Raw genomic sequence first — 17,941 nt, 5'->3', positions numbered from 1 at the left:
CCAAGCCCAGTCAAGCCTGACATATGACGGTGATTAGAGACAAAAGACGTGTTTGGGGGGAAAGTAATCGGTGAGCAGCCTTTAGCCTTGCGACATGCTGCTGGAACAACACCGGGTGCTGACGACAGAGCTCGGGAGCAGCCACATTTTCCGGTCACATTTGTTTCACCCGTGCAGCAGCAGCAGCAGCAGCGACTGAGTGAGCGGTGAAGAGCAAGAGTGGAGAAATGCAGGATGAATCGAAAAGATGTAACAAGACAGGTGGCAGAGAATAGAGAACTGATGGAAGTGTAGACGCATGGAATGAACAACAGAAGGCCATGCAAATGATGTGCAATTTTAGACACGCTGACCTCCAGATGAACTGTTTAGGGAGTCTGCGAGGGACTGTTTTCCGGTCTCACTCCTCGGTCGCAGCATGCATTTACATACATCCGCAGCGCCACAATCAATCAGTCCAGGCTGGGGCTTTCTGACTCAAGGACTCCCTCTTCGCCTGACAGAGAAACAAGAGTAAATACAAACAAACAAAAATCTCCCTCATATCCTCAAATCAAAAAGATTCATTAAAGAAATGCGTCAAAGGCTGGATTAAGACGGGGACAAAAGATTAGATTTCATATCTTTGTGGCACAGATTTCCTCCTGTCACAGCTGTGTGAACAAGAAAAACCACCATACTCAATTGGACACTGACCCATTTCTACAGAAAAAGCAAAAATACATATTAATTTTAAAGGGTATTTGCGTGTTGAGCATAATATGTGCATTTGTATACATGATGTTTCTGCTAATCTATTCCCAAAGCAAGCGGTTGTATTATATCAGATACAATTGTTCCTCCCTTTTATCCAGCTGTTGGTTTCCATTCATTCCAAATCATGATATGAAAATAATAATAATAAAGTCGTCCGCATCAGTTTTCCTAAAAGCAGCAGCACTGTTGTGTTTTGATGACTTCAAATTGGGTAGAGCGTTCCCTCTGTCGGAAAATAGTTCCTGGGTTAAAGTTTGCTTTCCACAGCCAATTACCAGTTGTGTGGTTTATGAATATTAATGACTTTGTCAGCCACAGACACATGCCATAATTAGGTAGGTGTTTCAACCCAAAATTCAAATTTGAATTCAGGGGATTCTATGTTTATGTTGCAAAATCTTTCGCACCCCCGCATGATTCGCTGCATGGTTTGTTGCAGTGGAAAATGTGGATCGGTCACCCCAGAGGTTTGCATAAGCGCAGGAAATGATCTCTAAGTGGTTTCGGTCTGCTGTTTTGTCTCCAGCTGAGCTCTCCTGGTACAGCAGCCCTCACCTTCAGCGTTTAAAACAGAGGCTTCAAACAGACACTGAAACCCAAGTGTTCTGGACAGCAACTATTTGAACCAAACCTGGACCGAATACAAAGAGAAGGCACGGCCCATCCAGCTCCGAGGGAAGGATAGAGGCTGTTAAATGTGTGTGTGTGTGCACACTTACTATGAACAGTGCCCCGCTCCAGGGAGAAGCCATCCATTCACCATGGGCTGATGTGCTGCATAAAGAGGGGAAAGAGAGGGCACACACCTGCGTCCCTCCCTTATATCCTCCCCCTCTTGACCTCCCACGCTGTCTAGCGACCACGCACACACACACACGGTTCTTTCCTTTCTCCTTTCCTCACACACACACACACACAGACAGGATAATGAGGCGAGGTGCCAATCGAGTGAGTTAGCGACTCCCTCCAATGAGACGGTGAGGAAACTCAGTGTTGTCTGTCTGTCTTCATTTTAGAGCTCGAGTGCCTTATCACTGATAATTCACCTCCTCTCCATCTGCCCCGGTTACCTCAGCCAGAGCCCCCCCACCCCTCCCCTCCCCACACACACACACACACCCCTCCTCCTCTCCCTTCAGGCATTCCATGTCTGAAAAATATCTTTCTGCCACCAAATCCAGCTCTCCGTTGTCACCTCTAAGGCTGACCTCACTATCACTGTCTCTCTGACTCTCTCCAGACACAGGCATACACTGATTTAAACAAATACACACACACACACACACATTTGTATGACTGTACATGAGGACCTTCATTGACTACAGTCACTCCATAACCTCCAATCCTCTAGTCTGAAGCCCCTCGACTAGTTGCTTAAACTCAACTCTCAACCCAACCTAAACCTAATCCGACTTCTAATCTCACCATCCAATCCTCCGTAAACTCCCCCCGTAATCCCCAGAACTCTGATGTGTTTAAATTAAATTTAAACTGAATTTACATTTAAATTTCCCCGGAGGCCGCTTTGAAGTTAGAGAAATGAAATGAAACTTTTTTTTTTTTTTGTTCCCTGCTGAACAACAACGTCACATCCATATTCTGTATCCGCTTGTTGCGGCGCTTCGTCACACTTGTGTTAAACTCTCATTCTCTAACATTTTCAACTCTTGTTTTGCCTTAAATGTCTCAAGAAGCTGAGGTATCTTCAAAGTTCACTGTATTTTTTTTTTTCATATTGTACAACAGCGTCACATCCATGTTCTGTATCTGCTGGTTGCGGCGCTTTATTGAAGCTACATCACACTTACACTGAGTGAAATATTTATGCTCAAGATGCTGTTTTATGTCTGCAGCATCGCATCAGATGGAAAATATCTACACGTCTTGTGCAACATTTTATGCACCTTTCCCTGTGATTCACCAGGGCATGTTTAGTATCTTTGGAAATGTTGAAATCTCCATTAAAATTTAAATATAATAACAAACCCACGGATGGAACTGGCAGGGTTAAAGAGGCTAAATAAGGACAACTATCGTCTAATAAATAAGAAATAAGAAATATCCTCTACTTCCATCCTTATCTTGATGAGGATATTTTGTTCTCGTAAGTGTAAAAACACACATGCATTTACACACACATCTAGAAAAATGTGCATGAGCACACACACACAAACACTTTTGATCCTCACTAATCCAGTGGCAAGAGGGTATTATGAGATTCCCTTTTTGTTAGGGAGAGCTTTAAGAAAACTAAGCGGAATGGAGACGAGGTGGCAGGAGGGGAAGCGGAGCGGGCAAAAGGAAGAAGAAAAAGGGCAGATCGAGAGATTAGGATGGAAGGAGGGCAAATTGACTGCCTTCCACCGAGGCCGTGCACGGAGAGAAACGCAGTATATCCAGCGAGCCTCTTCAGATCACGAGGAGGGAGGCAAACTGAAAGTCTTGCGTAAACCTGAGAGGAAAAAAAAACAAACAAAAAAAACCCAGTGACAGCTGCGTCGGTGGAAGCGTCCGAGTTGTGTCAGGTTCAGGATGGAGTCAGAGGAATCCGTCAAGTGGGTGGAGGCCGATTGCGTCAAGCGACTGATTATTTTAAAGGACATACGAATGTGTTACCTAACCTGTCCCAAGCAAACAGAGGCCGTAAAGGTTAAGGATTTACTGGCTCATTTGAAGCCCCAGTCGCCTCTGAGGGATGTGGTGCCAGTAAACCCACCTGCACTGCATGCCTGCCTTTTATTTTCGGTGCTGTGGAGTTTACCCGGCTTGACAGAAATTTGTTTGAGCCACGATGGCGGCAAACTGATGTGAGTTGCATGAGGGTGGAAGAAAAAAGTGAATACCTTTTCTGAAAACACGATTGATTTTTTTTCTTTATATCGGCGTCTTTTTTTTCCCGATGATTGCCAGAGTTCAAAGTTGACCAACCTTTTTCATTTATTTTTACCACTATATCACCGTTTCCAAGGTGACACCTACTACTCTATGTTCCAGATCGATACACATTGTATTGCCTTGAATATCTCTTAAAGGAACAGTTCGCCCAAAATACAAATAAAGATACTTTCCCACTTACGCCTAGTGCCTAAGAAAACCGGCAAACTGAATCTATCTGCCCACAACAAGGACAAGTAACAGGCGGATTGATACAGTTTGCAGTGTTCCTTGGCAGGAAATAGTTCCCAATGAACCTTTTCGCCACTGAGGGCTGTGATCTATCTTTTTTTTTTTTTTTTTTTTTTTTTTTTCAGTTTGAACCACACAGACAAATCCCCATCCAGCTCCTTTGTATTGGGGTGAAGGGTGACAGACTGGAAACCTCACCAAATCGCACACTGCAATAACGCTAAGTGAGGAGGAAGGAATAATTCTTTTTTTTAAAACATTAAATCCACTCTACGCCAGCAACAAAATCTATAAATACATATTGTCTTGGAATAACCTGCCTCATTTGTCGAGCTTTTCCACCTGTTTTCGTGGGGCTCGGCAGGTACACGACGGGGGACACTGGCTCCTGTAAACTTGTCGCCGGCCTTCCGTTGTTGACACAGGGAGTCAAGTGGCTTGCTGCTGATCCATCTGCTGGTGCTGAACACGCCTGACTCACACCAACACATTAACACACACACCCACGCAACACTCCAAGCCGCTTGGAGAGGGGGGAAAAAAAGACAGGAAAACACACTCCAGTCCAGATATAGATGAATGAGTTTGCGTACATGAAGATAATGGAGTGCAAGCTGCACAGACACACACACACACACACACGCATGTGTGCACACATAAACGTACAATCTGATATGAGTCTTGGGTGAATGAGCTAGTGTACATCCAGATAAGTACCCCCAACACACACACAGTTTTCTTAGTGGATTGTGCTTATGCATGCATGAGCCATGTATGGTCGGATGCAACAACTGAATCACATTCAGCTGAGCATATGGTGAGTAGGACAGTACACAGGGAAGGGAGAGGGAGAAAGAGAGAGAGAAAACCGAGCTTAGCTAAGCGCCTCCAGCAAATTAATGAACGTGACCGCTCAACACACCTGACTGTGCTTTGTCCCGACAGCAGGATGCGAAATGAGTTGACTTTACGGGGGGGGAATTAAACGCCTCTCACGTTCGGAAGGCAAACACACTCAATCATTGTTTGTCAAAGCTGACCTCAGCATACCTCAGCTCACCTGTGTGCATATAGTATGTGTGAGAGAGAGCGAGAGAGAGAGAGAGAGAGAGAGAGCAATACCACGTGTGCGCAACTGTTGTTTGCAAGCCAGGAATGGTAGCAATTAATGAGCATATTTATACTGTCAATTAAGTGCTGATGTCCCTCATTAGGAAGCCCCGTCTAGATCTGTCTGCTCACTCCTCCTGAGGCAACCATATTCAAATGATCTCATCTGCTAAATCAAAATCACTACGGCGGCAGCATCATGCATATTCACGCTTCATTAACGAAGAAGACACTAATTGCTGCTTAAATTAATTTCATGTTAATCAATGGGAATGCACGAGTTGTGGGTGACAGGTGAGCGGGCGGCTGCAGAGCGGAGCAGGGCTCAGTCTCTACTGCCCCCTTCTGCTCAAGCACAGTAACACCCCTTGAGAGAGTGCCTCTGTGAGCACGTCCTCACAGCCAGGGCATCGCTGCTTAGAGATGTGACAGCTATTTGAACCGAGTCATCATCAGTGTCACATAAAAGAAAGTGAAATGTGTTGCTGTGTCTTATGAGTCCAATTTTGTACGCCCCGATTGCCGCGTGAAAACTCAACTTTTCAAGCAGCACTTTTGTTCTTCTACTTGCTGTGAAAATGTCTTGCTTGAAGAATACGTTTGTCCCTGGCTTTTCATTTTCCTGTCAGACTCCGGGACTATTTTGTTATATAACTTGGGCGGGCTTTGTCCCTTCACTTCCTAACTAGTGGCTGCTTGCAATGATTATTATTTTGGAATTAAAGCTGATTACTCATTAAATGTTAATGAACTGTAGAATAATGTGCCATAAACATTACTTGAGAAATATGAAACACTCACAGCAATTCAGTTCCTCTTGTAAAGTCGTTTTTTTTTTATTTATTCTGATTCATAGAAGCATTTTTAGAAAATATACTCATTTTCAGGCCTGTAAAATCAGATTAAAACTAAGTGATTCACTGACTGAACTCAATACTCTTACAGACTGGGAATGGTAAGTGCATGATTCACATTTCTCAGTTTTCATTGTCAGCATACACCAAAAGCATACTTACAACACACTTATCAAATGAATTATATAGTACCACAAATAAAAACATGATTGTTAACCGTTAGATTTACCACAATGGTTAGTGCAGTTAGCGGATTTATATTCAGTATTTACAGATTAGAATAAATACAAACTCACTCTTACAGCTGCAGAGTCACAGATTGTCAGTAAAAGACAGGGAGGGGATGAGACACATGGGGAATTTTCAATATTAAATGATTTCGCACATTAAGAAATGCATAAAACAGTTTATGAGCATCCTGGAGAAATGTTGTCCTACTGTGTGTGTGTGTGCATGTGCGCCTCCACAATGGTATTTATGTAAGTAAGGTATTCCTTATGCCTGAGAAAAAACATACAAGTGCAACCAATTAAAAGCATACATGCACGTTCATCAACAAATGTCTACATGTATCAACAAAAAAACCACCACTGGAGTCTGCAGAGTTTTAAAAGCTCGTCTCCGTCCAGTCCTCCGTTTTGCAGTATTCTCTTCGCACCAAGCTTCCCCTTGTCCACGGGTAATGTCATAACACATCTCTGTTGCCAAGCTGGGGACTGTCGTGACCTAAACAAACAAAATATAGTTTATTGTCAGCACTTTCCTTTAGGTTCGCCCAACCTGGGAGTCAGGGCAGAGAGGCTTCACCGTGACCCGAGATGGTCCCTGAGACACAATCCTTACACCTCTGACATTCAGATTACATTACACTCGGGAACCACAAATGTCACAATCTGCCAATTGTCCTGAATAAGACGTCTCTGGTCATATTCCAGCTTATCTACCATTTAGCCAGAGAGGACGACAGCCACTTTAGGTTTCACACAGTCTAAAATAATTGGCTTTTATGCCACCATTTGTGACATGTGGGCCCTTTTATCATTTTCACAATGATGGTAATTGAGTCCCCTGAAGCACATTTTTGATATATAGTTCCATATTACAGAGATAATTGGCAGCGGTTTTGCCATGTCATCACTGCCCGCCAAATTCCACTGCCTCAGGGTTTCCATCTTGAATGCCAAATGGCTCAGTCTAGAAAGCAGTGATGAATCAGCTAAACATGGCTGGCAATTATCTCAATAATGGAGCACCGTATCAAAAAGGAATCAGATCCAATTAAAGAAGGAGTGGTAAAAGACCCTCATTTCAAAAAATGGTGAAATCGTCTTGCAAATGCATGCTCCACATAACATCAAGTCTGGCTGCCAGCTACAATGCAACTTTTTGGAGACACGGCCAAATTGGGGTCTTTCGCTGGTCAGCCGTTTGTATGGTAGTGGAACAAGCACGGGTTCAACACGTACACTATGCATCCAAAACATGGCTCTCATATCATGCATATCTGCGTAGTCAGGGTAGGGAGAAACAGATACATACACCTGGTCCCAGCAGGGTAGTCCAGAGATCTATTTCTGTACTGGGGGAAGCAGAGCTTTTTCACAGGGTATTTGCGATCTGAGGACCTCTCCAGATCACTGGGGCTGTCCTGTTCCATGCCTGAGGGGAAATGGCATGAGACACACACACATAGCGGGGTGTGGGAGTTCAAAAGGGGTGGCTGGGATGAAGCAGTGGTATGGTGCACAGCTGGAGAGCTCTACAGGCTTGGGAGAACGTAAAAGACTGACTGTTTGACACACAAGGTTTTTCATTTGATAATTCATAACAAATGCATTGTGCCATTGTTATGAATTATGAAGAAAACAGCAAGAGGGAGGTATCATGGACTAAAGACCATGTCCACACTAAGCCGGGTGCATTTGGAAATGCTGTTTTGGTGTTTCATCAACACTGCACACAAAGGTTTTCAGACCATTTTCCAAAAATCTGCTGTCCACACTGAAAATGCCCCACAGTGCTTACAGGCAATATTTCACACATTTTGTTGCAGTAAAATGACTCCCAGCAATGTGAGAGTCTTCTCTGTGGGTCTTCCCTCCACCATACAATTTATTAGCCACCCTGTTGTAATTTCCTGGTTTGAGGTTTCTAAATTTCTGTATCAAACCAAGAATAAGCTCCTCCTCTACCCTCCACTTCACCCCCTCAATGCCTCAACTTCATTCAAAGCATCTCTGAAACTGCATATTATTCAGATAAATTAGATATAAACTAAGATAAATACAACACCTCATATTTTCAAAATGGGGGTCAAAGAGAAAATATTCCAAGTAATCCAACAGGAGCCTTGTGATACTGAGATGTATCCCTCATTTCCATCCAGAGAACATATTTATTTCCCTTAACTTTTGGTTTTGTACATGTGATCTGCCATGAACCCAGAAGTCTGAGTCAGACTGACTCAGTTTGTGCTCTAAACACCCTCTAGTGGTCACAAATTCCTTACTGCAGCCCACAGCCCATAGCCCCTGCGATCTAGACCCTAGACTATGGGCTAGATCACATGGCAACCCTACAGCAGCAGTTTCAAACAACTCATTCTTGCCCTTCCACACTACAACACAAAATTGTCAATTTCAAATTTTAGCACTTTGAGGAGCATTTTCAAAACGGCTTAGTATGTATAGAAAGCCCCAACAAGCCACAACGGCGTAGTGTGGACATGTGTCACTGTCAGGCATCCATGTGTATGGCTGAGTAATGCAAACCTGCATATCATAAAATGCTCACTGTAAGTACATACAGGATGTGTGTGTTGACTCAAAGGGAATGCCGTACAGACAGTGAACACAGGGTCAAACGTACCTATATCAAATGAATTTGCTTTCCTGTTGTGATGTGACATTGCTGGGAATCCGTTGGTTCCTTCTTCCCCATCTGAAAAAAGAAAATAATAATCATCCTCCTCATCATTTGTACACTATTCTCTCTGTAACATGTTGCCACTGATATCATCAAAACCACACTGTCTCCGAGTTGTTGCCACTATCATCATTAAAGTAATTAAATATCACTGTCATAACTCATTTGCCATCTTCGTTTTAAACGTGATCATATTCAGTTTTCCATGTCAAGAAAGTATTAATCCATGACATTTTTAGACAAGTAAATGCCAGTTTGCTACCCTGTATTACTGACTGATGTAGAACAATAGTGATTCATCTCGTATCAAGTTCATAAAAGCTTTTACATTTGCTATTCTGAACACTCTGTGTGTAGTAGCTCTTTCCTGGCAAAAATTCTCTGGTGCGCAGAAAGTGATGAGCTTAGGTTACTGGCAGTAACAACAGCAGTTTGTTTTAGAATAAACAGGGGAAGAAGGGTGTTGTTAGCAAGAGCAGCTGAAGCCACCACAGCTACACAGACAAAGAGAAGAATGGCACCTACACCAATCCAAACCTTTCTAAAAGTACCTTCAGTGGCAGCTTGATCTCCTGACTCTGTCCCAGGCTTGGCAGATGCTGGGGGCACACAGGGCGGGCTCGTCCTGTCATTGGTCCCCTCCTGAATGACGGGAGCAGTGGAACATTCAAAAGTAGATTTGGCAGGAGGCAGGTTCTTCTTATCATTGGTTGGCTCTTCATCTGGTGTGACAGGTGAGGTGTTCGGAGAGCTCTTTGCCTCTTCTGGGGAGGTCTCTCTTTCTCTTGATAGCTCTAGACTGGGCTGAGGGATGGACATGGCATTTGGCTGTGTCATGTACAGAAGTTTTGAGAGAATTTTCTTAAACTAGTACACAAAGTGTCTTATTTTTGCTCTTACTAACGCACCTTATTGGGAAGAGGCGGACGCTGTCCCTCTGCACCTCTTGGTCTCTGCTTCTCTTCACGCTTTCTGTCACCTTGGTCCTCTTCCCTTTCTCCATCCTGCCTTCCTGCTTCTTCTATTGAGGCAAAAAAAAATACTTGCTTAAGATGAAAAATCTGCAGTTCTACCCACTGCCAAGATATATTTGAAATTTGAAAAGAAGGTGCAAAAGCTCTTGTGTAGAAAAGAGTGTGCTGATGTATGCTATGTTGATGCATAATGAATGCACATGTTCTTATGGGCCTCCCTTGATGTAAGTGTAAAGCCTTTGGTTGGAAGAAAACAAGGTCTGAAATCACTGCCAAAAACACGGCACACAATGCAGGCTGACGGTGTGATGTTGTAGCAGCTGGTAGTAATAGCTGTAATAAGGACTTTTTTCCATTCATAAAGGACTAAATATTCAATCATGGAGAAAGAGCTCCACTTCAAACACCTAGATTCATGGGCCCAGGTGGTGTTATACTACTCTGTGAGCCTTTGCTTCCAGAAGGATAAAAAGCCATATTTATACAGAGGCAAGCCAAGTGAAATCGGTGACAACCCATGTCTAGAATCATTAGAGAGAAAAAAGAACAAAATAAGCTATCATCAAAGAGCTTTTTTTTTTTTGCAGCCCAAATGTTGCACCAAAGTTTTGAACCATGAGATATAAATGCTTCATCCTTTTTCTTTTTCTTAGCCTTCCTACACTGGTTTCCTGTATGGTTTAAAACAGATCTGAAGATTTTTATAACCATTTTATGACACGGCTGGGTCTGGCCTCTGGCTGTTTTACTGATCTTTTAATTCTCTTTGAGCCAGGGTATAGTCTATTCTTCAGTGAGTGATGCGTTTTTGCTCGTTACAAAGTCTAGATTGAAGACTGAAGATAATGGCCCTTCCTCTGTAGAGGCCACTACGGTTTGGAATAATATACCTGCGGGGATTGGACTTGCCAAATCGCTGTCTTTCAGATCACCATAAAACCTACTTTGACAGACTTACCAATCTTTGTAATATTTTTAATGGCTTTATATGGCTTTTTGTAATTCTTTTATGTGGTTTCTTCCTCCCTGTGATAATGGGATTAGATTGTTTGTACTTTCTTTATTGAATGGAAAGCACTACGTCATATTACAAACAAAATCTATCATTGTTTCATTTGTCATTGTGTCACCGTCATTTATCAGCATACCACAGGGCCCAACAGGCTCACCAACTGGCAGAGCAATGTTATCAGCTAATACTGGCCTTCTACAGATACTGCAGGATGTTTACTGGTGATGGGCACCATTAATGTCACACTCATATTTACTCTCATTATTAATTATGATTTGGTCTTTAACCATTATCATCATCAAAGGTGCTCCTTGCAGTACTTTAATATCATTACATCAATATTAGTGTAATTCACAAACTGCAAGACCATCAGCTGTCACTAACTCAGCCCTAATCTCATGGGCTTGTGGTATTTATACCAAGGTATCACAGTACATTTGACAATGACATATTGTTGACCAGAAATGCTACACTCAGCACCTTTAACACAATCTCAGTAGTTTGTACGTAAGTTGTAGTACCTAAACTCTCCTGAAGGTGTCTCTGCCTCATGGCAGCCAGACTGGGCTTGCAGCTCTGTGGTGGTGGTTCTGGCCTCAGCCCATAGGAGGCTCCGCCACTACTGATGCTCTGTCCGTCCTCCTCCATCTCTGTCCGTGGGTCCGTCAGTGGCAGAATCCTCTCTTGTCTGCCTGCCTCCGGCTGTCTGTCCGTCTGCCGCTCAGAGGAGACCACGTGGCCATTGGTTCGGACGTCTGTTGGGGCATCTGGGACACCGGTAGATCTGTCAGTGTCTTGGTCTGTCGGCTTGGTGTCACAGGTGCTGCTGGCATCCGAGTCTTCGATTTCAGCCCCGATGCAGCTGTACACCATGCTGACCAGGTCTGTGGACTGCCAAGACAAGAGAGAAGGAGTGCGAGATGAGAGTGAGAGCAGGATCAATACACAAGATCACAGCTTCTCAAATGTTTTAATGTCAAGAAGGGAAGATATATGGTGCTGTAGTATTGAACTGTATTACTTTCTGTGTAACTGTTCCTATGGAGATAACTGTGGTAGAAGTGAGACCTATATAATAAAATTGTAAATAATTTCTACTTGAAATGAATTGAGAAGCAAGCACACTATTCCTCATTTTGCTGCCCTTAAATCCCCTCAAGGATCACTGAGCATCCACAGACCCTACTTTATGAACCACAGGATTATATAATTAATCTACAATTAATTTAGACAATTTCTGTGTGTGTGTGTGTGTGTTTGTGTTTGCAGAGAGATTGAAAATAGGTCATATCATCTTGCGCTCTGTGTGACACTTCAGAAAACCTGCACAAAGAAAGACGTCTCACAGAAGACGGTTCAGAATAGCAGGTGGTGGCCACAGCATGCAACCATTCATCGTGTGGTGCCATGCTGAACTGTCGCAAGTGGGAGCAGGAGGCTTGCTATCTGGATCCCTATTTAGGAACTGAATTGGTACCAGTCAGGTTAAATGGCATTAATAAAAGACATTTTTGAGTTTATTTTAAAGAGTTTGGAGTACCAGATGGGCGTTTTTTCCAGAGGAAGAACAGAATGACTGCCAGAACGTTTAAACTATTTAAAAGTCGATCACTATGTAATGTGTTTTGATGGCTTACACCACACCCATCTGCTGCTCCAACCTGATTCCAAACAACAGTGAATTATTTATAAGTGTGTTTTAAGGATCATATTGTTTGTGATACTCTTTGGAGCCTCTTCTCTCACCCCTCATCTACAGTGAGGTCACAGGTCAGATTTAGCTATGAGGCAGCATCTCTACAGCTGGTAGGTATTCTGTGTTTTGATCAGTGACACTTCAGTAGGGAGGGATGTTTGATGTTTCTGAAAATTCGAGTTGAATGATGCTGTAACTGCAAAACCAAGCTGCTGACAGACATGTAGGTCCATGACGGATTGCACCATTACATTGTACCTGTCTCTGGATGAGGCAGGGTGGGCTGGCACCCCGCATCCCATGCATCGGCAAGCCTGGCGTTGGTCGAGGCGAAGGCATGGTCCCATTTGCCCCCGGAACCGCAGACTCTGCCCTCCCAGGATCCTTAGGGTGTTGAATCATCGAATAGACGTTCTCTGAGGTGCTGCTGAACAAGGCGGACAGACGAACACAGAAGTGTTGGTGGGTGATTCATCGATGTTAGCCTTCCAGTGTGCCTCAGGCTTGACCTGAGACACCCAGGAAGAGGTGATTCAGGTGGTGGTGGTACACACAGCTTGCCCTCAAATTGACTGCTCTTGCTGGAATATTAATGTATAATGTACAGCTTGTGCTGCGTATACTTCTATTTGGAAATGCTGCTGTCAATGAACACACATCTTGGGCTCAGGCGTTTTTACACTGTCTGCACACCGTGTCCCTCCTGTCCTTATAGGAACAGAAAGGACATGCATGTAGAGGGCAGGCAAGTGAATGCGGTGACAAGCCATCTCTGTGATCACTGTGGTTTATTAACATAATCTGAAGGTGAAACACCGCAAGCCAAGGTAAACTGTCGCTGAAAAAGTCTTTTCTGTCTATAGCAAGGCTGGAGATTAGTCATCACTCTTTTTTTTTTTTTTTTAACATTTTCTTTATTAGTTTTTCAAGAAATATAGACAACATATAAGTGTATACATACATACATGAGGCAGGTTAAAAATAAGAGATATATATATATTAATTATAAATAAATAAATAAAAATTATTGGGGGAAGAAAACAAAGAGTAGGTAAAATAAACTAATAAAAAATAAACTAAAAATGCTTAAAAATACATAGAAATAAAAATGAATAAATGTTATCCCTACATCTAGTAATCACAAATGTCCAACTTTATCCATCAACACAGGCTCACTTTACGCCCATCCTGCTCTAAACAGAGGAGCTTAATTCTCTCCAAATTCACTCTGCTGACCCAGTACACTTTCCAGGTTTTTATGTTCAAGGTAATTGATAAAAGGACCCTGTGCTTTCTTAAGTAGCTCGTTTCCCTTTAATAGAGTAGTAAATTTATAAAATTCCAGAAAATATTATTTTTATGAGGATATACTGTACATGCAGACAATTCTTTCAGCCATTTATCAATATTTGGTCTATGTATATTTTTCAATGATTCTATGAGTGCTATCATCCGTCTGGCCTGTAAGAAACAATTCTAAAAAGATTTGTTCTTTTTTCCTCATATTTTTCTCTTTCGGATGAAGACCTAATATGAAAGACTTTGGCTCCATTGTTAATTGAATTGATAAAATCTCTTCCATCATATATAGTACCTCAGAATATTTTTGTCTCACTACATTCCCAAATACAATGGAAAAATGATCAAACTGCCAACATTTAGAACACAAATTTGGGAAATTACTGTTAGTCGTCTATTCCTTTATGTCTTCTCTGTGCGATTGCTGTAAATCCTGACCCTCTCCCTTATACAGCTACAGTGCTGCAGCCAGGCTTTCAAACAGGAGAGGTGACTGCATCCCCTTTTTTTTTTTTTTTTTGACTTCCCTTAATTCCGGTAAGGTCAATCTGTTAACACCCTTGCCAGTTAAAACACGTAGTTCTCTCTAAGTGCCTTTTTGTCCTCTATTTCGAAGCGTTGTAACCCCTTTTTCTGTTTGCAACCAACAGTGCCTCCTGAGTGCTATTCTCTCCCCTCAGTTATTAATCTACGTACTTTCCTTTTTTGTCTAGCTTGCCACCGAATGTACTTTCGCTCTTTGGACTTTTGACTACGATGCCTTTATATAAGAGCATCTTAAAATGTATGCACTGCCAAAATTTCTTGCATTGAAATATTTATGAAGCTATGTGGTGACGCTAATGCCCTGCACTGGATTAAGCTGACAACAGTCTCCCAGTGCCTCCATTTTCTACTTACTCTGTGTCCTGATTGGATATGGTGGAGTTGCGGTTCTTGCGGAAGCCAGAGAAAATAGACAACACACTACGTCTCTTCTTCCTCCTCAGTGACTGGGCCTGATGGAGCGATGACAGCTGACTAAGGAGGGGGGTGGAGGAAGACAGATTGAGGGGGAGATGAAATGAAAGGTAAAGGTAAAGAGACGGAGAGAGATGCATAGACAAACAAAACAGAATTTGAGATCATGTGCTTGCATGTAAGGATGTACTGGGGATGCGCCAACTGGATCAGCAATCAGCAAATAACCCAGTTAACAAAATCAGTAACTGGAACTGGTCCCAATATACCTGATTAGCACATCCTTAATTCATGTTGTAGTTCTTATAATTGCATCTTATGATATTTATCTAAAGCCAGTGTGGTGAATCTCGCTGAATTTTCACTTATGTTGTTATGTTGCAACAGTGTGTTTTCGCTTGGCCACTGCTGTGTGGACAGTGGGCAGTTTGTGGACACTCAGTGCTGTTTCCTATATCCAGAAACAAAAGAGAACATTGTGTCTCCTACTCTGATGATTCTAAAAATATTGAAGTGTTTGAATACTAAATGAGATATTTACCACCATTTTCAAATGACAGTACAAAATCAAAACTAATTCTGTATGCTACCTGTCAGGCAGCACTCTCTTGCTGTAGAAATCAGGCAATCCATCCTCCAGCACACTGACTCCTCCGTTCTCTGAGCAATGCTAAACACACACACACACACACACACACAGGAGACAGATAACAGGATAACAAAGATCAATGCCACCATGTCAACAAAAGCTGAAAGGCTGACAAAGGCTATTATCATTTCAAATGGCCGGCTGGCAAAAGCAGATCCTCTGCCAATAGAGAAGTGTATTTATAAAATAATTCCTCATCACCGCTTCCCTAACTGAGTTTGCACCGATTTAGAAAAAGCCTTTATAAAGCCTGAAAACAAACAAGCCGTTAAGTTAGAGGCTGCCCTGCAGCCCCCCGGAGATGGGTGTGCACGATTCACATTTGAGTCACAGAGACACATGCGACAGCTTCCTACTTTAAAAGGTTCTTATTTTTGGAAAGTGCCACGGGCATGGAAAACAAGATGAACAACAAAAGTTTGCACAAAAGCAGCACATTAAGGACAAGGGAGATTAATAAGAAATAAACTTTGACTATGTATATTGTCGGATTCACTTTCTCACCTCGACGGCCTTCTAAGCTGTTGTACAGAACCAAATGGACAGAACTTTGTGTTGCAGTGTGGGTTCAAAACTGGGGCAGAAAAACATACAATGGTGCCACCAGTATAACAACAACTCCTTCAGAAAACTGCCACAGGCAGGAAAAGAGAATAGATACCATTTCAGAAGTGCCGGCGCAGTTCAACAAAACTGTGGCAGGAGAGAATTTATGCGTTTCTCATCTCGTCTTTGGAGAGCTGTAATAAAAGCCCCTGCTCATAGATTCTGTGATTCAGTGCACTTCCCCATTAGGAGGCTGACAGGGTCAGAACAAGGTCAAAGTTCAGGTCATTTGGCGCCAACTCACAGACTCTGGTGGAAGATACCCTGTCCTGTGTCTCCGTGGAGGGCGTGGCCTGACATGGGTCACGTGACGCAAGGGTGAGCCATTGGTGGGAAGGGTGGACAGGCACTCCCACGATGCCGACCGGGACAAGGGGGCAGAGAGGGCTGGAGCAGACGGGGTAGGGGAGGAGCTGGGGTCATCACCAAGGCCTAAGAGGCGACAGGAGACAGCATTGTGACAAAATCGAAATTATTTCACACCATTTTCACAGCTTCATAAGTTATACACAACATATCAACAAGTTGTAAGGTCAGTCCATTTCCCTTTCAGTGATTTCAAAACCTAGACCAAAGCTGCAATTCATTAACTTATGAAAGAGCACTTACTCACAATTATTTTTTTATAAAATCAAATATGAGAGCTTTTTTATGACCAACATATTTCAAAGTCCTTTTTTTCTGGAAAAACCACTTTCTCAGTTGATTAAATAGAAAGTCAATTGACCCTGACCCTGCCATTATTGTAAATGTAATGTGCTGTATGAGCACTTAGCTGCAAGTCAGGACATAAAACTCACTCAGTCTGGTGGAGACGGGACGAATCCTTCTTGTCCTGGAACTCCGCTTCTTGATAGCCATAGTGTCCTTTTGACATAAGACGATAACCGCAAAATGAATGACATCAATGACTTTATTATGATGGCAGTGACTGACAAAAACAAATCAAGTCATTTTAAGTACAATTTACTCAGAAGCTGTTTGAGTACACTGCATGAATATTGAGAACAAAGTAAGGAATACAGCAAAGAATGCTACAGTCAAACGGTCAAACGCAGGAAATTCACCAACATGTTCATGTTATGTTCACCAGCATAACATGAAACTTTAACTTTTAGTAAAACTAATGTGGATGACTTTATTACAGTGATGGAATAGTGGTGTGAAGAAAGTCTGAAGTCTTTGAAAGTTCATTTTCATATTGTAGTCAATGGTAACCAGTGGCTAGATAAAAACGTAGGAACAATGATAGTGCAGTTCTAAAATACGTCTGCTTGCTTTGGATAAAAAATTAGCAGAAACGTCAAGTATAAACATTTTGTAGATATTGCTATGGTCCTTTAACCTAGTGCTTTATGGCACAAAAGGATGTTGCTTTACATCACAAAACAGGAATACAGAAAGAGAGCTAAAGTCTTCAGAGAGTGTAGATAGAGGAAATGAAAGGCTGATTTAAAAAAAATCACTTCCAATATAACATTACCTTCAGAACAGGAAAAGACAAGAGACACTTGAGAGATGGATGAAGGGCAAGTACCAACAGAGTCTTGAACAGGAAACAAATTATATGGGTGATGTAGTCTTAATTCTGACACATTTAAACTAACACTACCACTGGCATGTGGTGGAAGCAACCAATTTTCACTTTTTTGTGATAGTTATACCAAGGTCCAAAATTAATTTAACTGTGACACTGATGTTCAAAAACAGTAGACACAGCAGCTTTGAAATTAAAAGAGGCGTGCTCTTTGACTTACAAACATCAAAGTACGAGCAGGCAGCTCATACACTTACTATTCCCAGGTTGACAGCCAAGTCCTCATCAGGGAATTCCAGAGACTCTACGATTTTGGACTGTCTCATGGTGCGTCTGCCCGTCCCAACATCATCCCAACGCTTCGCCTGGGACACCTGCCGCAGCTGATGTAACACACACATCAAACACACACAAGGACACACATGCACAAACACAAT

The 17,941-nt window shown here is 42.5% G+C and overlaps 1 protein-coding gene across 5 annotated transcripts in view; it reads right to left on the bottom strand.

Annotated features, from left to right (window-relative positions):
- Window positions 1-5,819: 5,819 nt before the first annotated feature.
- carmil3 (capping protein regulator and myosin 1 linker 3) overlaps window positions 5,820-17,941 on the bottom strand; it is a 63,492-nt gene continuing 51,370 nt past the window's right edge. For 2 of the 5 annotated variants that reach the window (XM_030075435.1, XM_030075437.1), the window contains exons 29-40: window positions 17,762-17,887; window positions 16,768-16,834; window positions 16,212-16,399; window positions 15,303-15,382; window positions 14,653-14,772; window positions 12,712-12,877; window positions 11,279-11,648; window positions 9,680-9,792; window positions 9,323-9,575; window positions 8,715-8,786; window positions 7,386-7,505; window positions 5,820-6,572 (exon numbers count right to left, since the gene is read on the bottom strand). In XM_030075435.1, coding sequence (XP_029931295.1) covers window positions 6,532-6,572; window positions 7,386-7,505; window positions 8,715-8,786; window positions 9,323-9,575; window positions 9,680-9,792; window positions 11,279-11,648; window positions 12,712-12,877; window positions 14,653-14,772; window positions 15,303-15,382; window positions 16,212-16,399; window positions 16,768-16,834; window positions 17,762-17,887 — 1,716 coding nt within the window. In that variant the 3' untranslated portion in view covers window positions 5,820-6,531. Of the gene's footprint in view, window positions 6,573-7,385; window positions 7,506-8,714; window positions 8,787-9,322; window positions 9,576-9,679; window positions 9,793-11,278; window positions 11,649-12,711; window positions 12,881-14,652; window positions 14,773-15,302; window positions 15,383-16,211; window positions 16,400-16,767; window positions 16,835-17,761; window positions 17,888-17,941 lie in introns of all 5 variants that reach the window. The other 3 variants (XM_030075434.1, XM_030075436.1, XM_030075438.1) reach the window with 2 other exon arrangements.

Source organism: Myripristis murdjan, chromosome 17 (genome assembly GCF_902150065.1).
Source record: "Myripristis murdjan chromosome 17, fMyrMur1.1, whole genome shotgun sequence".
Taxonomy (NCBI): domain Eukaryota; kingdom Metazoa; phylum Chordata; class Actinopteri; order Holocentriformes; family Holocentridae; genus Myripristis; species Myripristis murdjan.
Note: the sequence above shows the minus strand (reverse complement) of the source record. Positions and strands in the feature narration are given on the sequence as shown.